We start from the raw sequence: 24599 nt of genomic DNA on the forward strand, positions 1-24599 counted from the left end.
CCACCACCAGCTGGAGTACCTAGACAACAAAAAAAGCACAGTACTTCCAAAGACAATGAAGAGGACCAAGAAAATGAGAGAATCATGGTGTGTCAGTTCTTTACCACTGTTGGGAATGTACCAAACGCTAAAGCTGACAAAGTGAAATTCACTGAGTGCAACATACTCTGTCGCGGACTACCTAGACAGTACTCCTATGGGACCGCCACACCCAATCCAACCACTGCAATGCTCTCAGCAAGGTTATTCCTTTCTTAGCAAGTAGTAGGCCATCTCCCTCCACCTCATCTTCCTCAACCAATACTGTAATCACACACCCTACTCCTCTGGGGACACAAAATCCCACCAGCTACATTGCAAGCAATAAAAGAGGCTGTTGCTCCAGATCTTTCGAAGACAACAGTCCTCTGTATATACTGCAACACACCACTCTGCAGGTGAGAGCAGTTTTGAAGTGCTTTTGAAGCTGTAATCAAGGAGCGTGAGAAACACTGCCCCCTACCTTAGATCTAACACACACACACACCTTCCCGTCCACATTAGAGCTTTTGTGCCTCTTCCCTCATTTCCTTCCCCACTTTACTTTCTAACCTCTCCTGCAAAAAAAAAAAAAATACAAACAGTTCCTTTAAGAACCACCTTTCACAATAAAAAAAATAGAACAAAAAAAAATTAATAGACTTCATCTACTTTACATTTCTCAGTAAAGTACACAGACTCAATAACATTTTCCACCATTTCCATTAGCATTTTCCAGAGACTGTAACATGGGATAACGGCCCAGGAGAACAAGTTATCGGTCCTATCAGTCCAAGCGAACCAAGCGCGTATAACAAGGGCTCCATACAGTTGTCCCCTGTTCCAACGGGCGATGAAGGCCATTAGCACCCCAGGTTGCCAAAGCGGTAACCGTACAGAGCCCATGTTCCCTTTCCATGGCAACCTGCAGAAGGCAAAGAGAGAACCCTACGACAATATTAAGCTACCACACACCAATTGCCATGTACAATCTTTTACAAACCTTTACCATCTACATTTCTCTTACTTATCCAAAAGAATTGTACACAATGTTCCTATAAATGCACATGTGCATTATGCAGTGAGAGAAGTGCATAAATAGAAGAGGCAGTACGGATGGGCAAGTGCTCATGAGAATCCACGAGGGAAATGCCAAGGTGGGACGCCACTGGGTAATTATTGGAGCAGAGGTGTCCCAAGGGTGGGATGCATCCTAACCAGAACATTCCTTTACCAAACTTTTTCTGTCAATTTAATAGATTTTTATAAGTAAAGGTTTTTCATGGTGTTACATCGCTGTATATAAGTTTTTAATAATTCCTCTTTTTACATACATGAAAGAGCTACAAAGCTCCTTTAAGAAACATATTTTGTGCAGCCCATGTCTTATCAGCAGTGCATGCTGGGAATGGAAATCATCGCTCAATTGCCTATGGCTTAAGGCTGCACCCGGACTCCAGCCGAACCAAACCATCCCTATTTACTACACCTACCCTGCACCCTAGTTCAGTGTCCACTATACCATAATAATGCAACCAATGGCCAGTGCTCATGGGCAGTCTCCAAACCCATTGCTGGTCCCTACTGGTCATGCCATGACCCAAAAAATCAGGCCACTGCCCATGGGCACAGGCTATATCTCAGTCACCAAAAGATAGATCACTATTTTTGCACCTACATTATGATACCTGTCAAAAAATAAAACATGGAATTTGCAAAACTATGTTTTTGGGTGCTTGCCAATGCTCCTTACACGAGTTTGCTGGAAATCCGCCCAGGTTTTATTTTTTCAAGTGTCAAAATATAGTCCTATGACTTAGACCCCACTTGACAAAATCATTTGCAAAAACATTCATGGTTGGGTGTATAATCTTTTAGAAAACTTTTCTCCATATTCACCAAACGGCAACAAAGTTATAAGCCAAGAATGTCGAGACCCCTTCTTATTTAGCCCCCTTTTGACAAATTCCCACCAAACTTTAAAAAAAATGTATATATAAACATACATCTAAAATCTTTCGGAAAACATTTGTGCAGATTCGTCACATGGCGCCACATTTATAAACCTTTACAATATTTTGGGACCCCTTCTCCAATTGTCTTCACTCTTGACAAAACAGCACCACACTTTTCAGCATCATTCTGGGTAGGGTCTAGAATTAAATTCCAAAATTTCACACAGTTTCAATGAGTGGTGCCAGAGTTATAAACCATCGAAAAACTGCTTTTCACCAACACTGTAATGAACAAATAAGCACAGATGCACCCGTTTTCTGGCTTTTTAAGGCCATTTCCCCTCCCATTCTCAACACCCCTTAGCTCCCCAGAGATTGTTTGATAAGTTTGACAAATGCAATGTTGTGTTTTTTCGTATGTTGTTTACCGCAAAGTTCACGGACTAAGGGCGCTGTCCGTGAATCCAACATGGCAGTAGTTTCCTGGCACACCTCACGCTTTTCACCATCCAATCAGCCGGCACGTCAGATGTCCACGGAACTCATGTCGGCCCCTGAGCCAGTCAGCGGTCCCGAAACCAGATATCACAGTTCTTTTTTTGCCTACTTTTAAGTCATTTAAAAAAAAATACTACTGGACGTATTCCACCAAATTTACAAAAGCACGCTTTCGGGACCAAGCGGCCTCTCCTGCCGCAAATTTGGTGAAAATCCGTCCAGTTTTTTGGGCTTTAGGTGTGAGCAAACATTTTTTTTTCCATCAAGTCTATGGGGAAAAACCACACATTTTGGCACCCCAACTTTGCCCCTCCCCTTGACAAAACCTCACCAAACTTTCCAGAATAAATCTGATGGGGCCATATACTTTTTTGGCAAAGTATCATTAGGATTAGTCTGGGGGGCCCAAGTTATAAGCCACCCAAAAAGTGCTCTTCCTATAGGTTGAGCAACTTAACCATAACTACAGGGCCACTGCTACAGGCCCCGATATTTATTTATATATATATATATATATATATATATATATATATACACATATATTTTATATATATATTAATTTTCTCTCTCTCTCCCCGCTCCCCCCCTCCCCCCTCCTCCCTTCTGTATGTTTTTTTGTATCATAACTTCCTATTTTTGAAAAATTGCAAAATCGCTAATCTCCCGGAATCACCTATACTCACAGCACAGGGCTGGAACCCAAACTGTGCCGGGTGATTGGGTGGGTCTGGTTAGATTTCACAAACGCCAGTAATCCCAAGACTGTTATGCCGACCTCTGGCCGAAGCCCACCAACTGTTATTGTTTGGATTTTCACAAGTTTCATACCTAGTCTTTTATCATTGAACATATTAAATCATAGGCAAAGTATAAAATGTATGCCCCATGAAGCACCAAGCCATTGTGGCCTAGCAGTTAAATGCTGGGCCTCGAACTCTGGCAGAGCAGGGTTCAAGGCTGTAATTCTTTTTATTTTTTATTTAACTCATTTAATTAAAAGAAAAGAAACAAATGTGGGAGGTGGCGAAGTTTGTTGCAGTGCAATCCTGTGATCTTATTTAGCATGAGGGAATTTAGATGTGGCTACAGTGTCAGCCACGTCCAAACATCCATTGGCCAAAATAACTGCGCGGAATGGCTTTCGTGCCAAAAAGGGCTTGCCGAAATGGGCGCTGCAGTGGCATGGGCGTGCCAAATCAGCCCACGCTGAAAATGGGTGTAACCAAAGTGTGTGCTCCATGGTAAATAATTTCATCTCACTGCGCATTGCATAAAAAACACTGAGTACTCAAAGCCTGCAAACTGAAGGCCATAGCTAGTGGACTTGTAGCGTTTTAAAATGAACATTGGTCAAAGACCATGCCAGTGGTCTGAAGCGTTCTAAAGTCTATGGAATAACAAAACCCTTTAAATTCAAGGAAAAAAACTTAGTTGCAGCAACGTTGAGTTGAGCAGTACTTTTGTAACCAAGCCTTTGCAATTCAAAGAAAAAAAAAACCTTAGTTGCAGGGACATTAAGGTGAGAACTTAATGCGACAAAACCCTGGAAATTCACCACCTTAACTTCGCACCCCCTGTTGCGCAGACTATGACTGCAATGAAACATCACTAATTACATTACAACGGTATTAAGCATGGCCTTCAGTCATGGTCAGTGAGCACGGACAAATATATTTTAAACACATAAACGGGTACTAGCCATGGCCTTCAGTTATGGACAGTGGTCACAACCCATGTGCACTGAATATTTTAAAACCCTAACAAGCTACCAACCATACATGTTGGGCTTTACCAGTGGATGCAGCTTTCAACAGTGTCCCCTGTATATTATATACACACACTAAACAGGCACTAGCCATGGACTGAAGCACAATACTGGCCAGTGGCCATAATCTTTGATTGGCCCACTATATATTCTAACATCTAAATGGGTCATTAGCCATGGCCTTTGACCTTGATCAGTTTGTACATCTTTTTGGCCATGTTCATGGTTTTAAATGATAAAATACAATAAGCAATGGCCTTCGGCCGTGCCCACTGTGTATTAAACAACACTAACCAACCACTAGTCATGGCCTTCGACCGTGCCCACTGTATGTGGCTACGGCCTTTGGCTGTAACGACTGTATATTCTGACGTATTGATGGGCACTCGCTATGGCCTTTAGCCATGGCAACTGACTACAGTTTTCAACGTTGCCCACTGTATATTTTATAACAGTGACGGGCTACTATGCATGGCTTTTAACCATGCACATGTGGTATTTTTGAACAGTAACAGACCACTAGCTATGGCCTTTGGTGCTGGCCAGTGACCTCAGCCTTTGTCATGGCCAAGTCCAAAGCCTAAATTGTTATTAAGGCAATCAATTTTTTCATGATCTAACTTATAATTGATGTTATGTCTAATTCCATTATTGATGTAATCAAATGTAATTAGTGTGGTCACCAGTAATATCATTGTGGTTATAGTTTCACAAAAGCTTGGCTACGCTGGTCAGGTCTAACATGGCGACATATTTCTTCTGACGAATAAGTAATAAGAAGTGTTTCTTTCTGTTGAATTTTACTTTTGGACGCGTCCCCTTGGGTAGTGGTTAAGCCAAGTGAAAACCACATGTAAAATGGTTAAGGCAAAAAAGAAGAGTCCCAGTTTTGAGACTGCGCCCAATTTTTAAAACATAATTTATTAGTTAAAGGCCCTTTCGGATGACACGTGTTTCGGTCCTTTATGGACCTTTTTCAAATCAGGGCTTATTTTCCCTTTAATCAATTAAAGTAAATGGTAGTCGCTCTTCTTTTTTGCCTTAATCATTGTGGTTATAGTCTGCGCAACAGGGGGTACGCAGTTAAGGTGGCTTTAGCTGAATATCCAGGGTTTTGTTGCATTACGTTCTCACCTTAACGTCCCTGCACCTAAAGGTTTTTCCATATATTATATATATATATTTAGATGTGACATACATTACCTACCGTAATCATATTTATGATGCTTGTATCTGCTTAGATTCACATGCTATGCATGGGCCGACATCTAGTGGTAGTCGTGGAGTATTGAAAGATCTGCTTTCGAAACTCGAAAAAAGGGACGTCGACTAGGCGCGTTAGTTCCTTAATGTATTGAGGTCCCTCAGAAGGTTTTGTTTCTGACATGAGGCTGCATGAAGTGCAGCGTGAGTACAGAGATAAGAGAGCAGTAAAAGTAGTCCTATGCACCTTCGACCAAAGGGTGAGCGTATGTGAATCTAAGCAGATACAAGCATCAGAAATATGATTATGGTGAGTTGTGTATGCCTTCTGAGGACTGCAGATCTGCTTAGATCACATGCTATGCATAGATTAGCAAGCAGTACCCGGAGAAGGAGGTGGGTTGTGCGATGGTACAGCAGCAAATAGATGTTTTAGCACTGCTTGTTCCACCTGCGAGTCTGCTTTAGAGTGTCGGTGTCAATGCAGTAATAGTATGTATGGAGCTCCAAGTAGCTGCTTTGCAAATTGAGTCTAAGGGCACATTTGCAATAAATGCTAACGTAGCTCCTGTACCTCTGGTAGCGTGAGCTCTTGGTGTAAAAGGTAGAGTCCTTTTTGACAGTGGGTAGCAAAGCTGTATGCACTGGACCATCCATTTGGAGAAAGCATTTTTTTTAGTTTTTTTTTTAAAATATGATCTCCTTCCCTACTGGGTGCTATGAAAACAAAGGCTTGGTCTGTTTTCATTAGGGGTTCAGTTTAATGTAGTACAAGACTTCCCTCGAGTTACATGGTTTTTGGAAAAAAGTAGGTAGTTCAATGGACCGCTTAACATGAACTTGTTTCTGAATTTAGGTGAGAACCTAGGGTGTATTCTAAGAACCATCTTGTCCTTGTGGATGACAATGAAAACGTTGTGTACTGATAGTGCCTGTAGCTCACCGACTCGTCTTTTAGAGGTGATAGTTAATAGAATAACTAAGTGTTTTAGGCTGGACTTGTGCATTGGCCCAAAAGGCAGATCCATGAGCTTTGAGAGTACCACATTAAGGTCCCAACGTGGGGGAGGGTTTGCAATGGGAGGGTATAGTCTCTTTATTCCTTCCATGAATGCTTTGATAACAGGTACCTTCCACCAAGGTACTTTCTTTTAAGAAGTAGTGTAAGCAAACAGGGCAGCTAGGTGTACTTTGATGGAATTAAATACTAAACCAGAGTCTACTAGGTAAAGTATATAGTGGAGAATGTTAGATGGTGAACATTCAATTGGATTTAAGTGTTGTGATATGCACAAGACAACAAACCTTGTCCACTTGTTAAAGTAACAGTGTAAAGTATTGGATTTCCGTGCTTCCTTGAGGATATCCATACAACTTTATTGAAAGGTTTAAGTGCCCAAACTCTATGACTTCAGGAGCGAAGCTGCCAAGTTCATAGACTGAGGGTGTGGATAGAGTGTTGTCCCCTCCTGCCGGGACAGCATGTTGAAGGGGCACGAAGTTTGATGAGTTTGCACATTGCTAGTTTGAGTAGGTGTGGAAACCATGGTTTTTGTGCCCACATTGGAGTGATTGGGATCAGAGTGACTTGTCCCTGGTGCACCCTGTGCGCTATCCTGCTGTGGAGTGGTGTTGGTGGAAAAGCGCAAGCAAATTTCCCTGACCAGAGCATTCACAGGGCATTCCCATCGGACCCTAGTTGGGTAACCCTGGATACACAGTCTGTGCATTTAGGTTTGTTGAAAACAAATCTAGAGATGGTTGTCCCCACCGGGTGAAGATATTGTGGATTTGCCACTCTGTTCCTCGGGTAGAGAAAGAGTGTTTCCTAGAGCATCGAGTTCTCCTGGAACTTGTTGAGAGACTAGGAACATGTTCCGCTTGAGTGCCCACTTGCACATTTTCAGGCTAGCCTGGACAGACAGTGTGTAGATAAAACATGACAGTGGTGCTGTATGTGAGGACTTGCACTGGTTGACCTACTAGATGCTGTTGAAAAGCTTGCAGTGCTAAGAGTACTTCTAGGAGTTGCTTTACTTGACTGGGGACGAGACTTGATTGGTTGTCGTTGATGGAGAATCCCAATTGGAACAGTAGATTATTCTTTGGGTGTTGTATTTGCATATTTGAGGAGTCTCTCCTGTTATTAACCAGTCATCTATATAAGGGTACACTGGGGTTGACTTTCTGTGTAGGAGCGCCGCTACCACTGCTAGTACCTTTGTGAAAACTGTTGGAGCTGAGGCTTTAATGAAGGGAAGTACCTTGAATTGGTAGTGTTCTGCTGCTATTTGGAAGCGCAGATACTTTCTGCGCACTGGGAACATTGAAATATGAAGTATGCATCTTTCATATCCAATTTTGCAATGAAATCCTGTTTTAAGAGAAGAATTACCTCCTGAAGCATTGTCATGTGAAATGTTTGTACATGTACGCTGTGTGCAGGTTCTAGTGCAGGGTGCATGGTTAAGTCTTTCTTTGGTCCAAGGAAGTATGTTAAATAGATACTCTAGTTTGCTGGGACTATTTCTATGGTGTCTTTTTCCAGATGGGTCTTTACTTCAAGTAACAAGTTTTTCTTCTGGTGTACATTTTTCTGTGTCTTGGCAGATGGTTGAGTGGTTTTCTGGAGAAGTACTATGCAGTACCCTCCTGCCACGGTGGACAACACCCATTTGTCCAAAGTGATCCCCTCCCATGCGTGGGTGATTTGAGAGAGGCGAACTCCTACTGGAGTAGCATTGGAGGGGACCTGAAGCAGGGCATTATTGTTTGAGGTACTGGAGCCTCTGGTGGTGGAGGCCCTACCTCTAGTCCTGAATATTTTATATCCTCTTTGAAAGTCGCCAGGAGACTGTCCCTGTGAGTTACCCCACAATGGTGACTGGTTTCTCTGATCATAGTTTGAGAAGCATTGTGGAAGAAATCTTCTAGTGTTAAAGGCCCCTCTTTGGACAAAGGTTTATTGGACAGTTGATTTTAAAGTGTCATATTCTTCATTGGCACTTCAGCGCATCCTCAACTTCCTTGCCAAACAAAGCATTAGGTTCAATGAGCAGGTTAAGTAATGCGGCCTGTGTTTTCAGCTTGAAGCCTTCCTGCCTTAACCAGGCACAGCGTTTAATCAAAGTGCCTGCACTGTCAGCAGCGTCCAAACGATTTTTTAGAAAGCAATTGGCAATTGCTTTTGCAAGCTGAGATTTGAGTGGCTTGGGGACAGCTTCAATCTGCTGTTCTAATGAGTCCCAAACATGACAACCAAAACTAGTTAGAACAGTGGTATTATTGTCGATTCTGGTTTGATAGGCAGCCAAGGATGCCACTTTCCTGCCGAAGGTATAAATATTTTTACTTTCTTTGTCATATGGTGCCTCAGCAGAATCCAGGGGTGTGCCTGCTCTCTTCCTGGTTGTGGTGACGACTAGGGAGTCTGGTTTTAGTTGACCTCAGATATACAGTGGGGGGGGGGGGGGGGGGTGGGTTGAGTTGTGTTGCAGACTTCTCGTCTCCCAGAATGTCGTTCAGAAACTCTTGAGTATCTATTTTGAAGTGTTTGGCGACCCTCAGAAGCAGCTGGTTATTCTGGAGCTGATTATCTGTGGTTGAGTCAGTCACTGGTTGATCCCAATTGCCTGGGGACTGGATGATGTACATATTGGTCCTGCTATACGGATCACCATGGGCATCTGAAGGGTCCACAATCTACAGATCTTGGGGAGGGGAGGAGAGGGGGGGGGGGGAGAGAGAAGGAGGGAAAGCCAGAACTACTATGCAACTTGCGACCGACTAAGACAATCTAAGGGACCCCAACGCGTGAAGGACCATCGGAACAGTAGATGTCACACTAGGGATAGTATTACTAACATGCACAGTCGAATTCCCTTTGAGTTTCGAAAGCAAATCGTGTAATACTCTGTGACTACCCCTAGATGTCAGCCTATGCATAGCATGTGAATCTGAGCAGATGCAAGCATCAGAAATACAATTACAGTGAGTAATTCATATATATATATTTTTTTGTTTATGTTCAGAATTGGCTCCAGCCCCATAAGAGTTGGTGGGCTTAAATCATGTAATATTCCACGACTACCACCAGATGTCAGCAGATCCACAAGCCTCAGAAATGTATAGATTGGAGCAGCCTACCGTTCCTTTCTGAACATCAGGTGTTGGGGGGGGGGGACATACAGAGCAGAGTGTCCCTTCATGCAAAGTCCTGCTCCCCGGGAAAAGAGGCCCATGATGCAACCTTCTTCGGCTGTGTCTGTTGCTCTTTTGGGAAAATAAAGTCAGGAGTCCTTCTGGCGGGGTATAAAGTGTGGAGAAGGGCAAGTTATCCTAAACACCCGAGATGAAGGAAACATTTTCTAGTGAGATTCATTGTTTAACAACTTAATGCAAGGAAATGGCTGTCCACACTTTGGCTAGCTCCGTGTTGTACAGGATGTGAATGACAATGTCCAAGCAGCACCTGTTTTGATTGTGGCACCACAGTTCAGGTAGAAGCTAGGCATTTAAAACCAACACAGATATAAAAACGAGCCTGGCGGTCTTGTACTGCAATGCACTGAAGAAGAAAAATTCTTGGAAAGATTTAACAATTGCATATCTCCAGAAATATTGCAGTACGGCTGTTTGCAAATAGAAAGATTCCAGCACAAAAACAGTAATAGAAGCACCACAACTGACTTGCTTTGCAGAGACATTGCCTATTAAGAGATCTAGAAACAAAGCAAATATAACAAAAGACACAAGCCACGTGAAAAGAGCACAGACACCACCTGCAACTGCACGGTTGAAATTAGCTGATGGGCCTCGTTTAAGTGCAAAACCTTTACTCACTCTTCGGTGCATTCAGTCGGACAAAGATGTGGACAGCTCATTCACGGGCATTGAAGAAAATTAGGAACTGTAAACTTTTCAGAAAGCTGTGAAGAAATGGTGCTCAGAATATCCCATTTTGCTTAATCTACTTCCTTACAAGCACTTTCACCGACTAACCCAAAGTGGCCCGAATCGGTCAATATGCAAAGGAGGCAGACAGACCCTGAAGTGTATTCAACTGGAATGGCTGCATTTGGAGAGGATGTCTGTCTTTTCCCCCTTGCCAGCTGCTCTAAACGCCTGAATGCTATTATTGTTTTCTGCCTTCGAGGCTCTCCCGTTGGTTCAGTTCATCACTCACACTTCTGCCCAGCAACTACCACTTGCTTTACCTCTTCCAACGTGCACTCTCCCTTTGCCCTTGTCACCAACTATGATCTGAAGGGACTAAAACCTGTGAATAATCAACTCTCGATTGCCCACCTTTGTTTTGGCTCCCCCTCCCCACCACCATCTCAGGGGAGTCACAAAGTAACTTTTTTTTTGCAGAGGTCACTGTACAAATCAACAATCTGTCAAAAGGTGTGTACATTCCCAAAAGTGTAAAGTAGTGTGAGGGTACAACATTTTGCAATGTGCATTTTATCCAGCTCCATAATTAGACTGAATCCAGGTAAAGTGTCATGAAGAGTCTCTGAAACCAGCATCATCGACCATCGTAATGTATCTTTTGCACCACACCTCCCTTCTCTAAACACAAACTTCTCAATTAAGACAGTCCGTGCCCAGGTGCTCATTTTCCTACTATGAAACAGGAATGTTAGGTTTGGTAGATACAGTAATTAAATTTGTAGCAAAAAAAACTTAGGTTTATTGAACAACTTCAGTTGTTAAAAAGAGCCCTCAATTTACAGACTCTGGAAATCCCTGATGTTGTCAATGGGAGATCTCCAGTACATACATGATCCACAAACACTTTTGCTGGCATTGCTTCAGTCTATTTAGATCCAGTAGAGAGTAGAGCGATTAATCCCGAAGATGCACTGATTGACAGGATGTAGTTTCTGCAAAAATTTGTGTTAAGGCAAAAAGATTGTTTAGCAAAGATAACAAACCTACTCAATTTCCCATTCCCACGCACCTCAGTCATGGGTAACAATGGGTTCCCACATATACCAGCAAATAGGCATTTCCTAAAATATCTCCTTGTACCATTTTGGCCTTGCATTACAAAACAGCACACACACAATGTTCTCAAACCATCAGTGCGAGTGCGCAGTGTTTACAAATCATGCTCCTATCCATAACAAGGCAGCAGAACATTCCAAAATGGTACATAATTAATGGGCACAAAAGATAATGTCAGAAGTGGTTTAATGTTCCCTGAATTCAGAATTAGACAGTATACTGTACTGCAGCAGAGTCCATGCTCTTAGGATCTTACAAAGATGATCAACGTTGGATATGTAGAGATCAGAGAGTAGAAATGGAAGCTGTAGTGAATTGGGGATAGTGTGGCTCCTGACAATACTGTTGCACTCAACTTTTCAGACATTTTTGCATATCTGGAGGAACTTGAAAATGTCAATAAGGAGCCAGATGTTCAAATGGAAGTACATTTATAAAAACACACTACCTTGGGGGCACTAATAAAAGACAGAGGATTGTAGTCAGTTCTAGATAACTTTTCATTTTGAAATGATTGAATAAGAGGACTGCTAATACGTTTGTATTGTACCAACAGATTGGTACATGGACAGTACAGAACTAGAGACTACTGTTTCCCTTCAGCAGGTATGTTCCAGCTAGTAGTTTTTACATATAATGTACCCAAGAGGTGCAAGAATGCTTAAAAAGGAATATTTCTCAATGTTTTGCATTCTCAAATAGATTGGACAAATAAAAAGACTGAGCAGTGTAGTCCCATAGCCAGAGTGACCACAATAAATCCAGCATTCATTACAACCATAAATAATTTTGATACAATCAATAAGTGGGGGTGGTGGGGGGGGGTGAAAGTCATGAATCCTAAATCACAATTTAGCTTCATTTATCAACCATCTAGTGACTAAGACACTACTGCGTGAATTTAAGCCTGTCGATGGTTCAGCTGCTTCAATATGCAAAAGAGGTATCTAAATGAAGTAAATCATATTTTTGAGATACTTAGCTAAATGTTATCTTTGTATGAACTCAGAAAAAAATAAAAACAACATCTTTGATTAGGATATATTATTTTTCGTAAGATGTATACAACTTTTTTTTTCCTTTTTTATTAGAGGCGTAAAGGATTTCACTTTTTTTAGACTGAAAAATCAATACCTTTCTAGTAGCAAGCTAAAGAGCAGAACGGCCCCAATGATACCCCACTCAGGCAAGAAGAGCTCATCAACCGAGGCACCTCTTGAAGTGGCACAAGATGCCAAGGAGTTTACTGATCTAATCAGGACAAAAGAAACAAGATACTGACGTTATAAAGAGGCACTCGTCCCATTCCGGTCATTGGCAAGAGTGCAAAATCTCTCTTGATGGTAAGAAGTTGGAGCGGCCAGGAACACCTAGAGAACATGGCCTCATTAGCTAAATTAACATCAAAACTTCGTGGAATTATAAATGTGCCTGGCATTAAGGCCAAAAGAGCAGTGTCCCAAACTGTATCACAGCTGCATCTCTAGAACCCCATCATCGAGAAAACCTATTCAGCCAACGGCGCAGGGATCCACCATGAAAGGTAAAACTCTTCTTCCTAGTGTAATCTGGAAGTGTGTGTCGAGTATAGACATGCTGATAGACCCCTCAGCAGCTTTCAACATGACCGATCACCAGGACCGGTTAGATAACTTGCCACAGACAGACGACTAGACTCCAGCACAAATACATGAGTTTCATCACTCTTTACATAACCGGACATCCATTGTAAACATTGAAAGCTATGAATCTTTCTCCGGAACAGTTGTTGGGCCCGTCACCTATGCTGTTCAATCTGTACATCAAGTACCTCGAGAATTGATTGGCTAGTTTAGTGAAAAAACTATGCCGATAATACCCAGATCCTTTTACAATAAGCATGCAACTCGGAGGACAACGTGGAGCATATTCGAATTATCTTCAACCCTATTGATACATGGATGAGAGAAACGATTTATTCACCCAATCCAAAACCGAACTGCTCCTTGTATGCACTGACCACTTAAAATGTAAGATGTCCTCCATCTATACCTTTATCCCTCTCCCCAACGGGAATTTCTTTTCTTTTAAAACTAGTCAAATCACCTCGTGTCATGTTTGTTGCCACCCTGTCAACGACCCTGCACGTAAAAACTTTTGTAAGCCCCCCCACCTACGCCTATCTTGTTAAGACAAAATCAGGCCTTTCAATCTGAAGAAAACTGTGCCATCATTATCCAGGAATTATCGGTGCCAACCTTGACCACTGCTGAAAGGTCTTATTTGTAGACGTAAACAAGACCATCAACAACTTTAGTCCTTTTTTAAAATGCTGCAATCACTGTATCCAACGCACTGGGGCGGCACACATCTCACCAATCCTCAAGAGACTCACTGGCTCCCAGCACTGGCTGGTGGTTATTTATAACAAGCTTGATACCCAGAGGTTTCTAAGCGCGGACACGAGGATTGAACCTGTGTTGCTCCGCGTCGTCTTGCTACCAAGGCGCGCGTTGCCCCGTAAGATATCCTCCCGAGACGTTATGCACAAAACCCTCTATGGTCGTGCCATGCTACACACACAAAAGATAGCTTGACGTGTGCTGGTAAGAAAATGGAGTAAACAAATTTAGTCATCTTGCCTCGTTATAAATGCAAAAACAAACGTAGGTTTCACTTTCCAGGTATTGGCTTCATCGCTCTGAAACTCTTTGCTGCTAGAGATTCTTAACATACGCTTTGATGGCCTCCCGAAAGAAATTAAAGACCACCTTATTTCACTAGCGGCTTCCGACGAACCCGACTGCTCTTCTGAATTTAGTGTATACTACTTAAAAACCTATCAATAGCGCAAGGCAAATCAAACCTATGCTTGGGCTGGGAAAGGTCTATAGAGTAATTGCCACTACTAAGAGGCAGATTTTGGAACTAACTGCTATGCAGAGGATGATTTATTAAAAACCACTAGTCACGAAAAGGGAAGCATGCATTTCTTCAGCTAGCCAATATGACCGACTACCAGGATAAATATAAAAGGGCACCTGGCTATGTCCTGATAGGCCCAGGAGGGTAAATAATAATAAACAAAAAACAAAAACAAAATAAATCAGGATGGGAAATCAACACAACCAGGTTTTGGATTAATTTATTTAATCTCATATAGTGGCATAAAATGTATTTTGCTAAATCATAAGTAAACAGACAACGGACATGATTTTGATTAACAGTGAGAGATACTGCCAAGTACCACCCTCTTAGATGTGTGAGCGTATTATCTACAACATGGTCGCAATCTCAAAAAACACATTTCGGACATTTTAGTACAGACAGAAGTAAGTGCTGCCCAGGACTGCTAATGGTCCCTGGGTTTTATACAAGATAACACAAAACAACAAATGTGAACATAAAGATGACACAATGGTATTGTGTCATTGATCGACACTGTAGTGTTTCGGCCAACTGTAGCGGTTGCTGGGAGCAATTGTTGGCGTGGCCTTCTTCAGGACGGGGTTGAAGGGTAACACTGTCCGTGTGGAATCGTCCAAAGAACGATGCGGCGGTAAAGCTTCTCACAGTTTCCAAATGAAAAGTAAAGTGGAGCTTGTTGGAGCGGTGTGTTGAGTACACTGCCCTGTGGACGGGAGTGCAAATCACTTCGCCGATATGGGGTATGATTGGTAATTCAGGATACGGCAACGCCCATAAATGGCGTGTATCTCTCAGTAGTCTTGTAGGGACTGCACTGTCCTCTCGGTGTCACTCACCGAAAGTGTAATGATCTGAGATTGGGATGTTTGTGCTTTCTGGGGGAAGACTGTGTAGGGAGGGAGAAATGTCATGATCTGTGTTAGGAGTTCTTAGTAGAACCTTTAAGGTTCCTGGAACATGAGCATGCTCAGGCTTCTGAGATGTGAGTGTGAGAGAGATAGAATATATGGGATACATTACTCACCGTAATCGTATTTCTGATGCTTGTATCTGCTTAGATTCACATGCTGTGCATAGGCCGACATCTAGTGGAAGCTGCGGAGTATTACAGTTTGTTTTTCGAAACTCGAAAATGGGCGTCGACACAGGCGTGCCAGTAATACTATCCCTAGTGTGACGTCCACTGTACCCAAGATCCCTCACGCGTCTAGGATCCTCAGATTGTATTTTTTCTGACATGAGGAAGCATGAGGAGTAGCGTGAGTACTGATAATCCAAGCAGATAAACAGAAAGGTAAGACTACCAGCAATCATGCGCCTTCTCTCGGAGGGGAGGAAGGGTGGGTCGCATGTGAATCTAAGCAGATACAAGCATCAGAAATACGATTACGGTGAGTAATGTATCCCTTCTGAGGCTTGTGGAATCTGCTTAGATCACATGCTGTGCATAGATTAGCGAGCAGTACCAGAAGAAGGAGGTGGGATGTGAGAAGAGTCATGAGCAAACAGGTGTCTCAGAACCGCTTGTCCCACTTGTGTATCTGTCTTGGAATGAGTGTCAATGCAGTAATGCTGAGTAAAAGTGTGAATAGAGCTCCAAGTAGCTGCTTTGCAAATGGTGTCGAGGGGAACATTTGCAATGAAAGCCAGAGTGGCCCCAATGCCTCTAGTAGAGTGGGCTCTTGGCGTAAAAGGCAGAGTTTTTTCAGAAAGAGAGTAACACAGCTGTATACAGTTGATAATCCACTTCGAGATAGCGCCTTTAGAGACGCGATCTCCCTCTCTGCCTGTAGCTACAGAGACAAACAGTTGATCTGTTTTCCTTAGCGGTCTGGTTTTGTTTACATAGTAGAGGACCGCCCTACGCACATCTAGGGTGTGTAGTTTCACCTCAGCCGAGCTTTGCGGGTTCTGGAAGAAAGCCGGAAGCTCGATGGACTGGTTTACATGGAATTTAGATATAAATTTAGGTGAGAACCTAGGGTGTGTGCGTAAAACCAGTTTGTCTTTGTGGATAGTAAAGAAAGGATCCTGCACTGACAGAGCCTGAATTTCACTGACCCTTCTTATAGAGGTAATGGCTACTAAGAAGGCCGTTTTATAAGTCAGGTGTTTGAGACTACTTTTATGCATGGGTTCGAAAGGGGGGCCCATGAGCTTAGCTAGCACCACATTGAGGTCCCATCCTGGCGGTGGGTTCGAAATAGGAGGGTGAAGTCTCTTTACTCCTTCCATGAAGGCTTTAACTACTGGTACTTTCCACCACGATACCTTGTTATGGGATGTGGTGTACTCCGAGAGGGCTGCCAGGTGTACTTTCAGAGAGTTAAAAACCAAACCTGCGTCCAGCAGGTGGAGCATGTATGTTACAACGTTGGAAGGAGTGCAATCAACTGGGTTGATTTGTTTATTCTGGCACCAAATAACGAATCTCTTCCACTTGTCAAAGTAACAGTGCCTTGTGTTTGGTTTCCTGGATTCTTTTAGGATGTCCATGCACCTCTGTGGTAAATTGAGATGCCCAAACTCTATGACTTCAGGAGCCATGCTGCCAGGTTCATTGAGTTGGGTTCCTGGTGCACTGTTTGACCTTGTTGCTGGGACAGTAGGTTGTACCAGGCTGGGAGTTTGATGGGCTCGCACACCGCCATCCTGCGTAGGTGTGGAAACCATGGTTGTCTCGCCCACATGGGAGCAACTAGGATGAGCGTCATCGATTCCTTGTTCATCTTGTACACCACCTTCCTGATGAGGAGTTGGTGGAAAAGCGTACGCAAACATCCCTGACCAGTTCATCCACAGGGCGTTCCCTTGGGAGTCTGGCTGGGGGAACCTGGATGCAAATCCTGGGCATTGTTTGTTTTTGCTTGTGGCGAATAGGTCTATAGTGGGGAAACCCCACTGAGAGAAGAGATCTTCTACGATATCTCTGTGAAGGACCCATTCGTGTTCTTCTGGGAGGGAGTCTCTGCTTAGGGCATCCGCTAGGGAATTGAGCTCCCCTGGAACATGTTGTGATGACAGGAAGATGTTCCGTCTGAGTGCCCATATCCAGATTTTCTGGGCAAGCTTGGACAGATTTGGCGAACGAGTCCCTCCTTGTTTGTTCAGATAGAACATGGCTGTTGTGCTGTCCGTCCGGATCTGCACCGACAAGTTTAGCAGATGGGGCTCGAACGCCCGAAGCGCTCGGAATACTGCCAGAAGCTCCAGCAGGTTGATGTGGTTCTTGGCTACTGAGTGAGACCAGAGACCCTGAGCTGTGTGGTGGAGATGGTGAGCTCCCCACCCAGTCAGGCATGCATCTGTAGTCACCACTGCTTGTACTTCGGGATCGTAAAAGGGTTTTCCCCTTGCGAGATTCTCTCTTGTCCACCAGTGTAAGCTCTGTACGAGTGTTGGCGAAACGACCACTAGATCGTCCCACTGACCACTTGCCTGAGACCACTGTTTCGCCAACCATTCCTGCATGGGACGCATGCGCAGACGCGCGTGGGGGACCAGGTAAATGCATGACGCCATCATGCCCAGTAACCGCATTGCTTTGCGTACCGTTATTTGTTGACCTGACTGATAATGTGGAATCTGCAGTAGTATATTCCGAATTCTCTCTTCCGAAGGGAAGGTCAACCCTTTCTGAGTATCTAGGATTGCTCCTAGGAACTGTTTTGAGGTGCTTGGCACCAGACTTGACTTCTTCTCGTTGATCGAGAAGCCTAATTCGTGGAGGAGGTCGATAGTCCTCTGAATGTTTGACCTGCAAATTCCTGGGGTTTCCCCCGTTATGAGCCAGTCGTCCAGATAAGGGTACACTGGGATTGCCTCCCTGCGTAGGTGTGCAGCTGCCACCGCCAGTACCTTGGTGAATACCCTTGGTGCTGAAGCTATCCCGAAGGGCAGTACCTTGAATTGGTAGTGGCGACTGTTTACCTTGAAGCGCAAGTATTTTCTGTGGGCTGGGAGCATGGAAATATGAAAATAAGCATCTTTCATGTCCAAGGTTGCCATGTACTCCCCCCTTTTTTAGGAGGGGGATTACCTCTTGTAGCGTGGTCATACGGAATTTTTGGGGCTTGACATACTTGTTGGCAGGCCGTAAATCCAATACTGGGCGCATTGTCAAATCTTTCTTTGGCACAAGGAAGTAAGTTGAATAGATACCCTTGTTTACCTGGTGTCCTGGGACGAGTTCTATCGCGTCCTTTTCTAGCAGAATGGCGATCTCCTCGAGAAGGATCTTCTGATGTTCTAAGGAGTGTATTCTTTGTCGTGGAGGGTGGTTCCGGGGACGCTGCAGTAATTCTATACAATATCCTGTGGACACTGTTGACAGCACCCATCTGTCTGAGGTGATCCCTTCCCAAGCCTGGGTGAAGTTGGAAATGCGTCCCCCTACTGGGGTTGCGTGAGAAGGGACCCTGAACTGAGCGTCACTGCTTTGGTGGAGGCGTGCCCCCTCCCTTGTTGGGGCTGCCTCTGCCTCTTCCACGACCTCTCTTGTTACCCCTGCCGTAACTTTGGGTAGACTGCTGGTTGTTGTTCCATTGTGTACCCTGTCCTTGGGCATAGTTGCCTCTTTGTGAATTTTGGCCGCGTGGGCGACGAAAATTACTGTTCCCCCTCTGGTTAGGGGGTTTGTTGGTAAGCTGGCCAAGGGATTTGAGAGTCTCGTACTCGTCCTTGGCATTCTTAAGTGCGTCTTCGACCGCTTTCCCAAACAATAGATCGGGTTCCACCGGCTTGTCTATTAATGAAGCCTGGGTTTCTGTTTTGAACCCCGACTGCCGTAACCACGCATGTCTCTTGATAACAGTACCTTCTGCTATCAATCTTCCTGCGTTGTCCGCGGCGTCGAAAGTTGCTTTTAATATGCAACCAGACACGGCTCTCCCTTCTGCCGAGATCCGAGCCAACTGGCCCTTTAACGGTTCAGGAGCAGAGGCTATGAGCGCCGCGACCTCTTCCCATTGATGGCAGTTGTAACTTGCCAACAGGGTGGTGGAGTTTGCGATCCTTGCTTGGTAGGCGGACGTTGAGGCTACCTTCCTGCCAAACCCGTACAGTCTTTTGCTCTCCTTGTCGGGAGGAGCTTCTGACGACGATAAGGGTATCCCAGCCCTCTTCCGAGTGTTGGTAACCACTAGGGAGTCTGGTTTAAGATGTCCTCTTATATAAAGAGGGTCAGACTGGGCTGCCCGAAAAAGTTTTTCGACTCTGGGGTTGACGGCTCTGGTGAGGTTAGGATTCACCAGGGATGGATCTATTCTACGTTGGATGGATTTAAGGATAGGGATGGTCTGAGCGACCGGCCTCCTCTCTCCCACCAACTCTTCTGCGAAGTCCCTTTCCTCCTGTACACCGTGGGTGTCGATGTGAAAATGTTCTGCTGCGCGAGCGAGAACTTCATTAAGGAGGGGCTGATTATCAACTGGCGAGTCGGTAACTGGGGCTTCGCTCTCTACCGGGGAATCTACTCTGTAAATTTCCTGCTCATCTTCTACCTCCTCTAGGTCCTCATCATCCGCATAGTATTCAGTCCCGGTTTGTTCCTCCATAATTGTAAACTCCTTGTCCCCTTCAGGGAAAGGCTGTCCTTGGTATCTGGGGTATGGAGTAGAGTATTGAGTAGAGTAAGGCTGCACCTCGAAGGGTTCAGGTCTTTCGAACCGGGCCTTTTTACTTAGGGGGATAGGATCAGAGGAGCCTGAGGGTGTGGCCCCTTGAGGGTCATATGAAAGGAAATGTTCTGGGTTTTTGTCATAAAAATCAGCTAAGGAAGACATCCTTGACATGACCCTGTCTATGTCTTCACTGGACCATTCTTTGGAACAGGGTATGACTTTAGTAGGCAACTTAGGGGACTTATCAAGGGTACCCTTGCTGGATGTTGATGTCCCAGTAGATTTATGTGTGTCTGTCTGCTTAGGGTGGAAGGATGGTCTTACAGGAGTGGAAGGCTGTGCTTTCCGCTGTTTCCCCCCCCTCCCCGTGCGTGGAAAAATGTTTTCCCTGCCCCTTGGAGGCCCCAGAGACTTTCGACGCCTGGCGTCGGGAGAGGTATCTTGTTTCGAGCGTGGGGCCTCGCTGGTGTTAACTGCGGCCTCGGTCTCCTGGAGCGCGGCCTGGGGGTGGAAGTCGTCTTCGTCTTCCGACGATCGAACTTCCGTTAATCTAGGGAGCGAGGCACTCTTGGCAAGAGTGGATGATTGCCTTGCGTCATGAGGCGATCTCGATCGAGAGCGCCCAGAGGACACCGAGTCGGACCGTTCTATCTGTACCTCTTTCCGAGAAGTCGACGTCGTCGAGGTTCGGTTGGGCTTAGTGTGTTTAGTGTGTGTAGGGTGTGTAGCGCTTGCGTCGCCGGGGGTCTTCCCCATAGCCGCCCTGCCAGACAACCTTCCGAGGTCGGGGACCTGCGCTCGGCAGTCTTTCGATGCCGTAATGCCCTCGCCGTCCGAAAGTACGGCGTCGCTGCCATCGCTGAAGGCGCCCTCCGCTGCCATGGCCGCCTGCCTGGCGTGGTGGGCCCAACGCTTTGCCGAACGGTCCTTAAGTGTCTTAGGCTTAAACCTACTACACGCTCTGCAGTTCGCTTCGGGGTGGTCCCTCGGCACGCAGAGATTGCACGTGGCGTGCCTGTCGACCCAAGGGTATTTGCGGTTGCACTTGGGGCAGAATTGGAAAGGGGTACCCTCCATACGCACCTTGAGGCAGCGGGCTGGTAAGTGTAGGAAATATATAAGGTGTACCTATATACCAAGAGTGAAGAGTATGTACCACCCCCCACTCTCCCTACTTGCAGGGCCGAGGCCAGCGGCCTACTAGGCCCGGGCCGAGGCCAGCGGCCTTCCGAGGCCCAGATCCGTCGTGCAGCAGCCGACGGTCGATGTCTTCTCCAGCCGTCGTCGAGTGTCGACGTTGGGGTGGGGAAGGATGTCAATAAATAATTTTAAACTTCAATAATTAGCAAAAGTATGGCTAAGGCCAGGGGACTCCGCAAGATGCTTCCGACCAGTATGGCGGAAAAAAACAATCTGAGGATCCTAGACGCGTGAGGGATCTTGGGTACAGTGGACGTCACACTAGGGATAGTATTACTGGCACGCCTGTGTCGACGCCCATTTTCGAGTTTTGAAAAACAAACTGTAATACTCCGCAGCTTCCACTAGATGTCGGCCTATGCACAGCATGTGATCTAAGCAGATTCCACAAGCCTCAGAAATATATATATATATATATATATATATAATGTGTGTCCTGGTATTCTTCCATCTATGTGACTTATCAATAAACCCACAATTATAACTTACCTTATAATAGTTAAATCAATATCACTCCGAGCCACTGGTGGGCGAGACTGCTCTCTCAGTCAAGCGGACTTTGCAGCTGTTGGCATCTCCCAACAGTATTTTGCCCCTTGGTGCCGTGGGAAGAAAATGTCTCAGTAGGCAGCCAAGAGACATGTCCCGCATTCTTGGGCAATGCCTGCAAACAGCAGTGTTATGTTATTTGGTTTTGTACCGTGCTCTGCTGCCAGGTGCCCTGGCAGATCTGAAACAGGAGGGATGGGGGTTTTGGGGGGTGGCGCTTGTTAGTGGGATTGAGAGGGAAAGTGCAAGAGCTTTGATGTGCTGTTGTAGCTTCAGTTACTAAAAACCAGACACGGTGTGCTCGTTTGTGATCTTTGGCAGTTATATTGTGCTTGGTTTGTGTGTGGGGCGGAGGGTGTAGTTTGTGTGGCTGGCTTATTCTTGTTTGGTGTTGTGTTTGTGTATGATTTGTTGTAGTTTTTTGAAATTCTTAGGTTTGCTTGTGGTAAAGGTATGTTGTATATTGTTTAGGGTGAGTACGCAAAATATTTGAGAGTGGTTAGTGGGCATGTAGACAGTTCTTCCAAATCCGATATATTGGCTACCCTTCAAACACGATTCTTCTTAGTGCAATACATGGGTTAACCTACACAATTCTACAAAATGCAGAATTCTGGCTGACCTACACAATGTTGTACACCAATAAAAAGGCAAATGCATCAGAAGTGAGAACCATGGTCCGACATGTTCGTTTTAAACTGCTCTCAGTTTGAGGTCTGCAACCAAGTCTGTAAAGGCAGTGAAGGTGACTCAATACCTGCTCCTTACAGGATAAAGCCTAAAGTAGGAGTGAGAAATGGTAGGGAGGTATACAAAGGTCTCTGGCACATTATAGACAACATCAAATACCAACTTGGTGAAAGCATAGGTGAGAAAAAAAGATATATACGCATTGATTGCTCAGGATGTGCTCGCCAGCCACAGTGCCAAACATTCTGCCACCCACCAAGAAGACTACCAGAAAATTAAAGAGTACCTTTGAATCTTTAAATTTACAAATTCAATTTTTAGCTCCATTTAGTTCAGAATGTTTAAGAATAGGGTTGCAGGGTATTGCCGTGTACCTGGGACTATTCAAACAACTACGAAACAACTTGAAGCTAATCAGCCTTATTTGCACCTTTCTGCAGTTATATTTATAATCAACAGTCCAGGTTTTAGATGTGAAATCCATTTTTTGGGGGGTTCCTTTTGCAAACCTGAACAGCCCTGGACATTTTGGTTTCCTAAGCTTTTTTGTCAGTCATCAGGAGGATATCTACCCAGTTCCCCCTGCAGCTGTAAAACATTTTTATGGTGTGCTGCCCTTACTGCCCCATGTGACCCCGAGGAATGGGGAGCTCACAAAGCACCCCATTTGCTCCCTGGTTAAGTTCTCAAGCAGTCTGCTGGCAGCCCCAGGATTTACTATGTGCTACACCACTCAGCCTTTTTACTGTGTTGGTAGCCATTTGTACCTTATGGTGGAAACACAACTACCACTCCATGCTGTGAAATCTAGCCACAAGCACTCCCATCCCACACCAGTGCTGGAACATCCATGTCTACAGCCTCTGCAGTTGTCATAGTGTTGGCATTCATCTGTAGCATTTAGAAGAGTTGAAGTGGGAGCCCATGCTGCATGGTTGGAATCCGAGTTGTCCATTACTGCTCTGCCAATGTTCATGCTCCATCGTGGGACATCCTGACTCACACTTGAATGCTTCCATGATAAGGAACGACTGCAAGTCGCCACATGAAGCTTCCATGATCTGCCTGAATGCAATCTTGTTTCCATAGTAGTCTCGACCTGCAAGTGGAGGCAGAAGATCTCAACTAAGAGACTATATTTCTAGTTTGAAAACTGACGAAGCAGGTTACAGTATTCTTGCTTTCAAACATGAAGTACTCTATTCTCGACATTATGAGAGAGATGACGAGTGTTCTGGGTGGGAAGGTGAGAAAGTGTAGTTCCAGTGTGTGTAGGAGAAGCATTTCTTCACTACTACGTTGACTTGGGGTTCTAGTATCAGGTCACTGTCCATAAATGTTCAGAGATTTTTTTTGTATTACTTTCGATGGTTGCAGTGCGTTTCCCATTTTGGTAGGCCATAGAACGTACTGTTTAATGGAGAAGTTGTAATTTCTGTTTTGTCCAGTTTGAGGATAAGGTTGTTGCTGCTCAACTATCTATTGATTTGTGAGAGGCAATTGGTCAGGTTTGGTCTCTCTCCTCAGTGGCGTTTATTTTGTAGAGGATTGTTAGACTGGAATTCTACACTTTGGCCAGGTGAACAGATGTGTAGGAGGCCTACCTAATCAGGGAACGGGGACAACTCTACGGAGATGTAGCCAAACCAATCAAGGCAGCATGAAGAGTGGTCAGTCTCGGGAAGGTGTGAGCCTGATAAAGGGTCCACAAGGTAAGTAATCAAGGATTACACTTGGACCAGTAGTAATACTATATTTATGGCCAAGCACACACTGTGAAAATGACCATACGCAGGTAACAATATCACACAACATTCATGATAAAATACATATATACAGCCCCTGTAGCAAGTGCAATAAAACCACATAGCCCCCACTGCAATATACTGTAAGGAAAGGTAACCCAACATTAGATTTGCAAAGGGAGTCCAAAGGAACACAACCCTAACATTAGAAGTCCAATTCTAAGTTGTCTGCGGCCTTGTGCCCTGAAATTTCATAAAGTTCCAAAATGTTTTGGACGCTGGGAAAGTTTAGAGGAGGCTCTTGTGGGTGGAGAAAGGTTCCAAAAGCCAAGTAGAAAAAGTAAAACTTTTTTAAGTGTTCAAAAACTTTTACAAATGGAGATTGGGGGTTCGAGGGCGTAAGTATTGCTGTTACCTACCCCGCACTCCAGTTTCT

At 44.7% G+C, this 24599-nt stretch overlaps 1 protein-coding gene across 1 annotated transcript in view; it reads right to left on the reverse strand.

The window, feature by feature from the left end:
* Window positions 1-11110: 11110 nt before the first annotated feature.
* The window catches only part of SSR3 (signal sequence receptor subunit 3), a 49397-nt gene continuing 35908 nt past the window's right edge, over window positions 11111-24599 (reverse strand). The window contains exon 5 of the mRNA XM_069618432.1: window positions 11111-11327. Coding sequence (XP_069474533.1) covers window positions 11261-11327 — 67 coding nt within the window. The 3' untranslated portion in view covers window positions 11111-11260. The remainder of the gene's footprint in view (window positions 11328-24599) is intronic.

This window comes from Ambystoma mexicanum, chromosome 10 (genome assembly GCF_040938575.1).
Source record: "Ambystoma mexicanum isolate Mex_15411 chromosome 10, UKY_AmexF1_1, whole genome shotgun sequence".
Classification (NCBI taxonomy): domain Eukaryota; kingdom Metazoa; phylum Chordata; class Amphibia; order Caudata; family Ambystomatidae; genus Ambystoma; species Ambystoma mexicanum.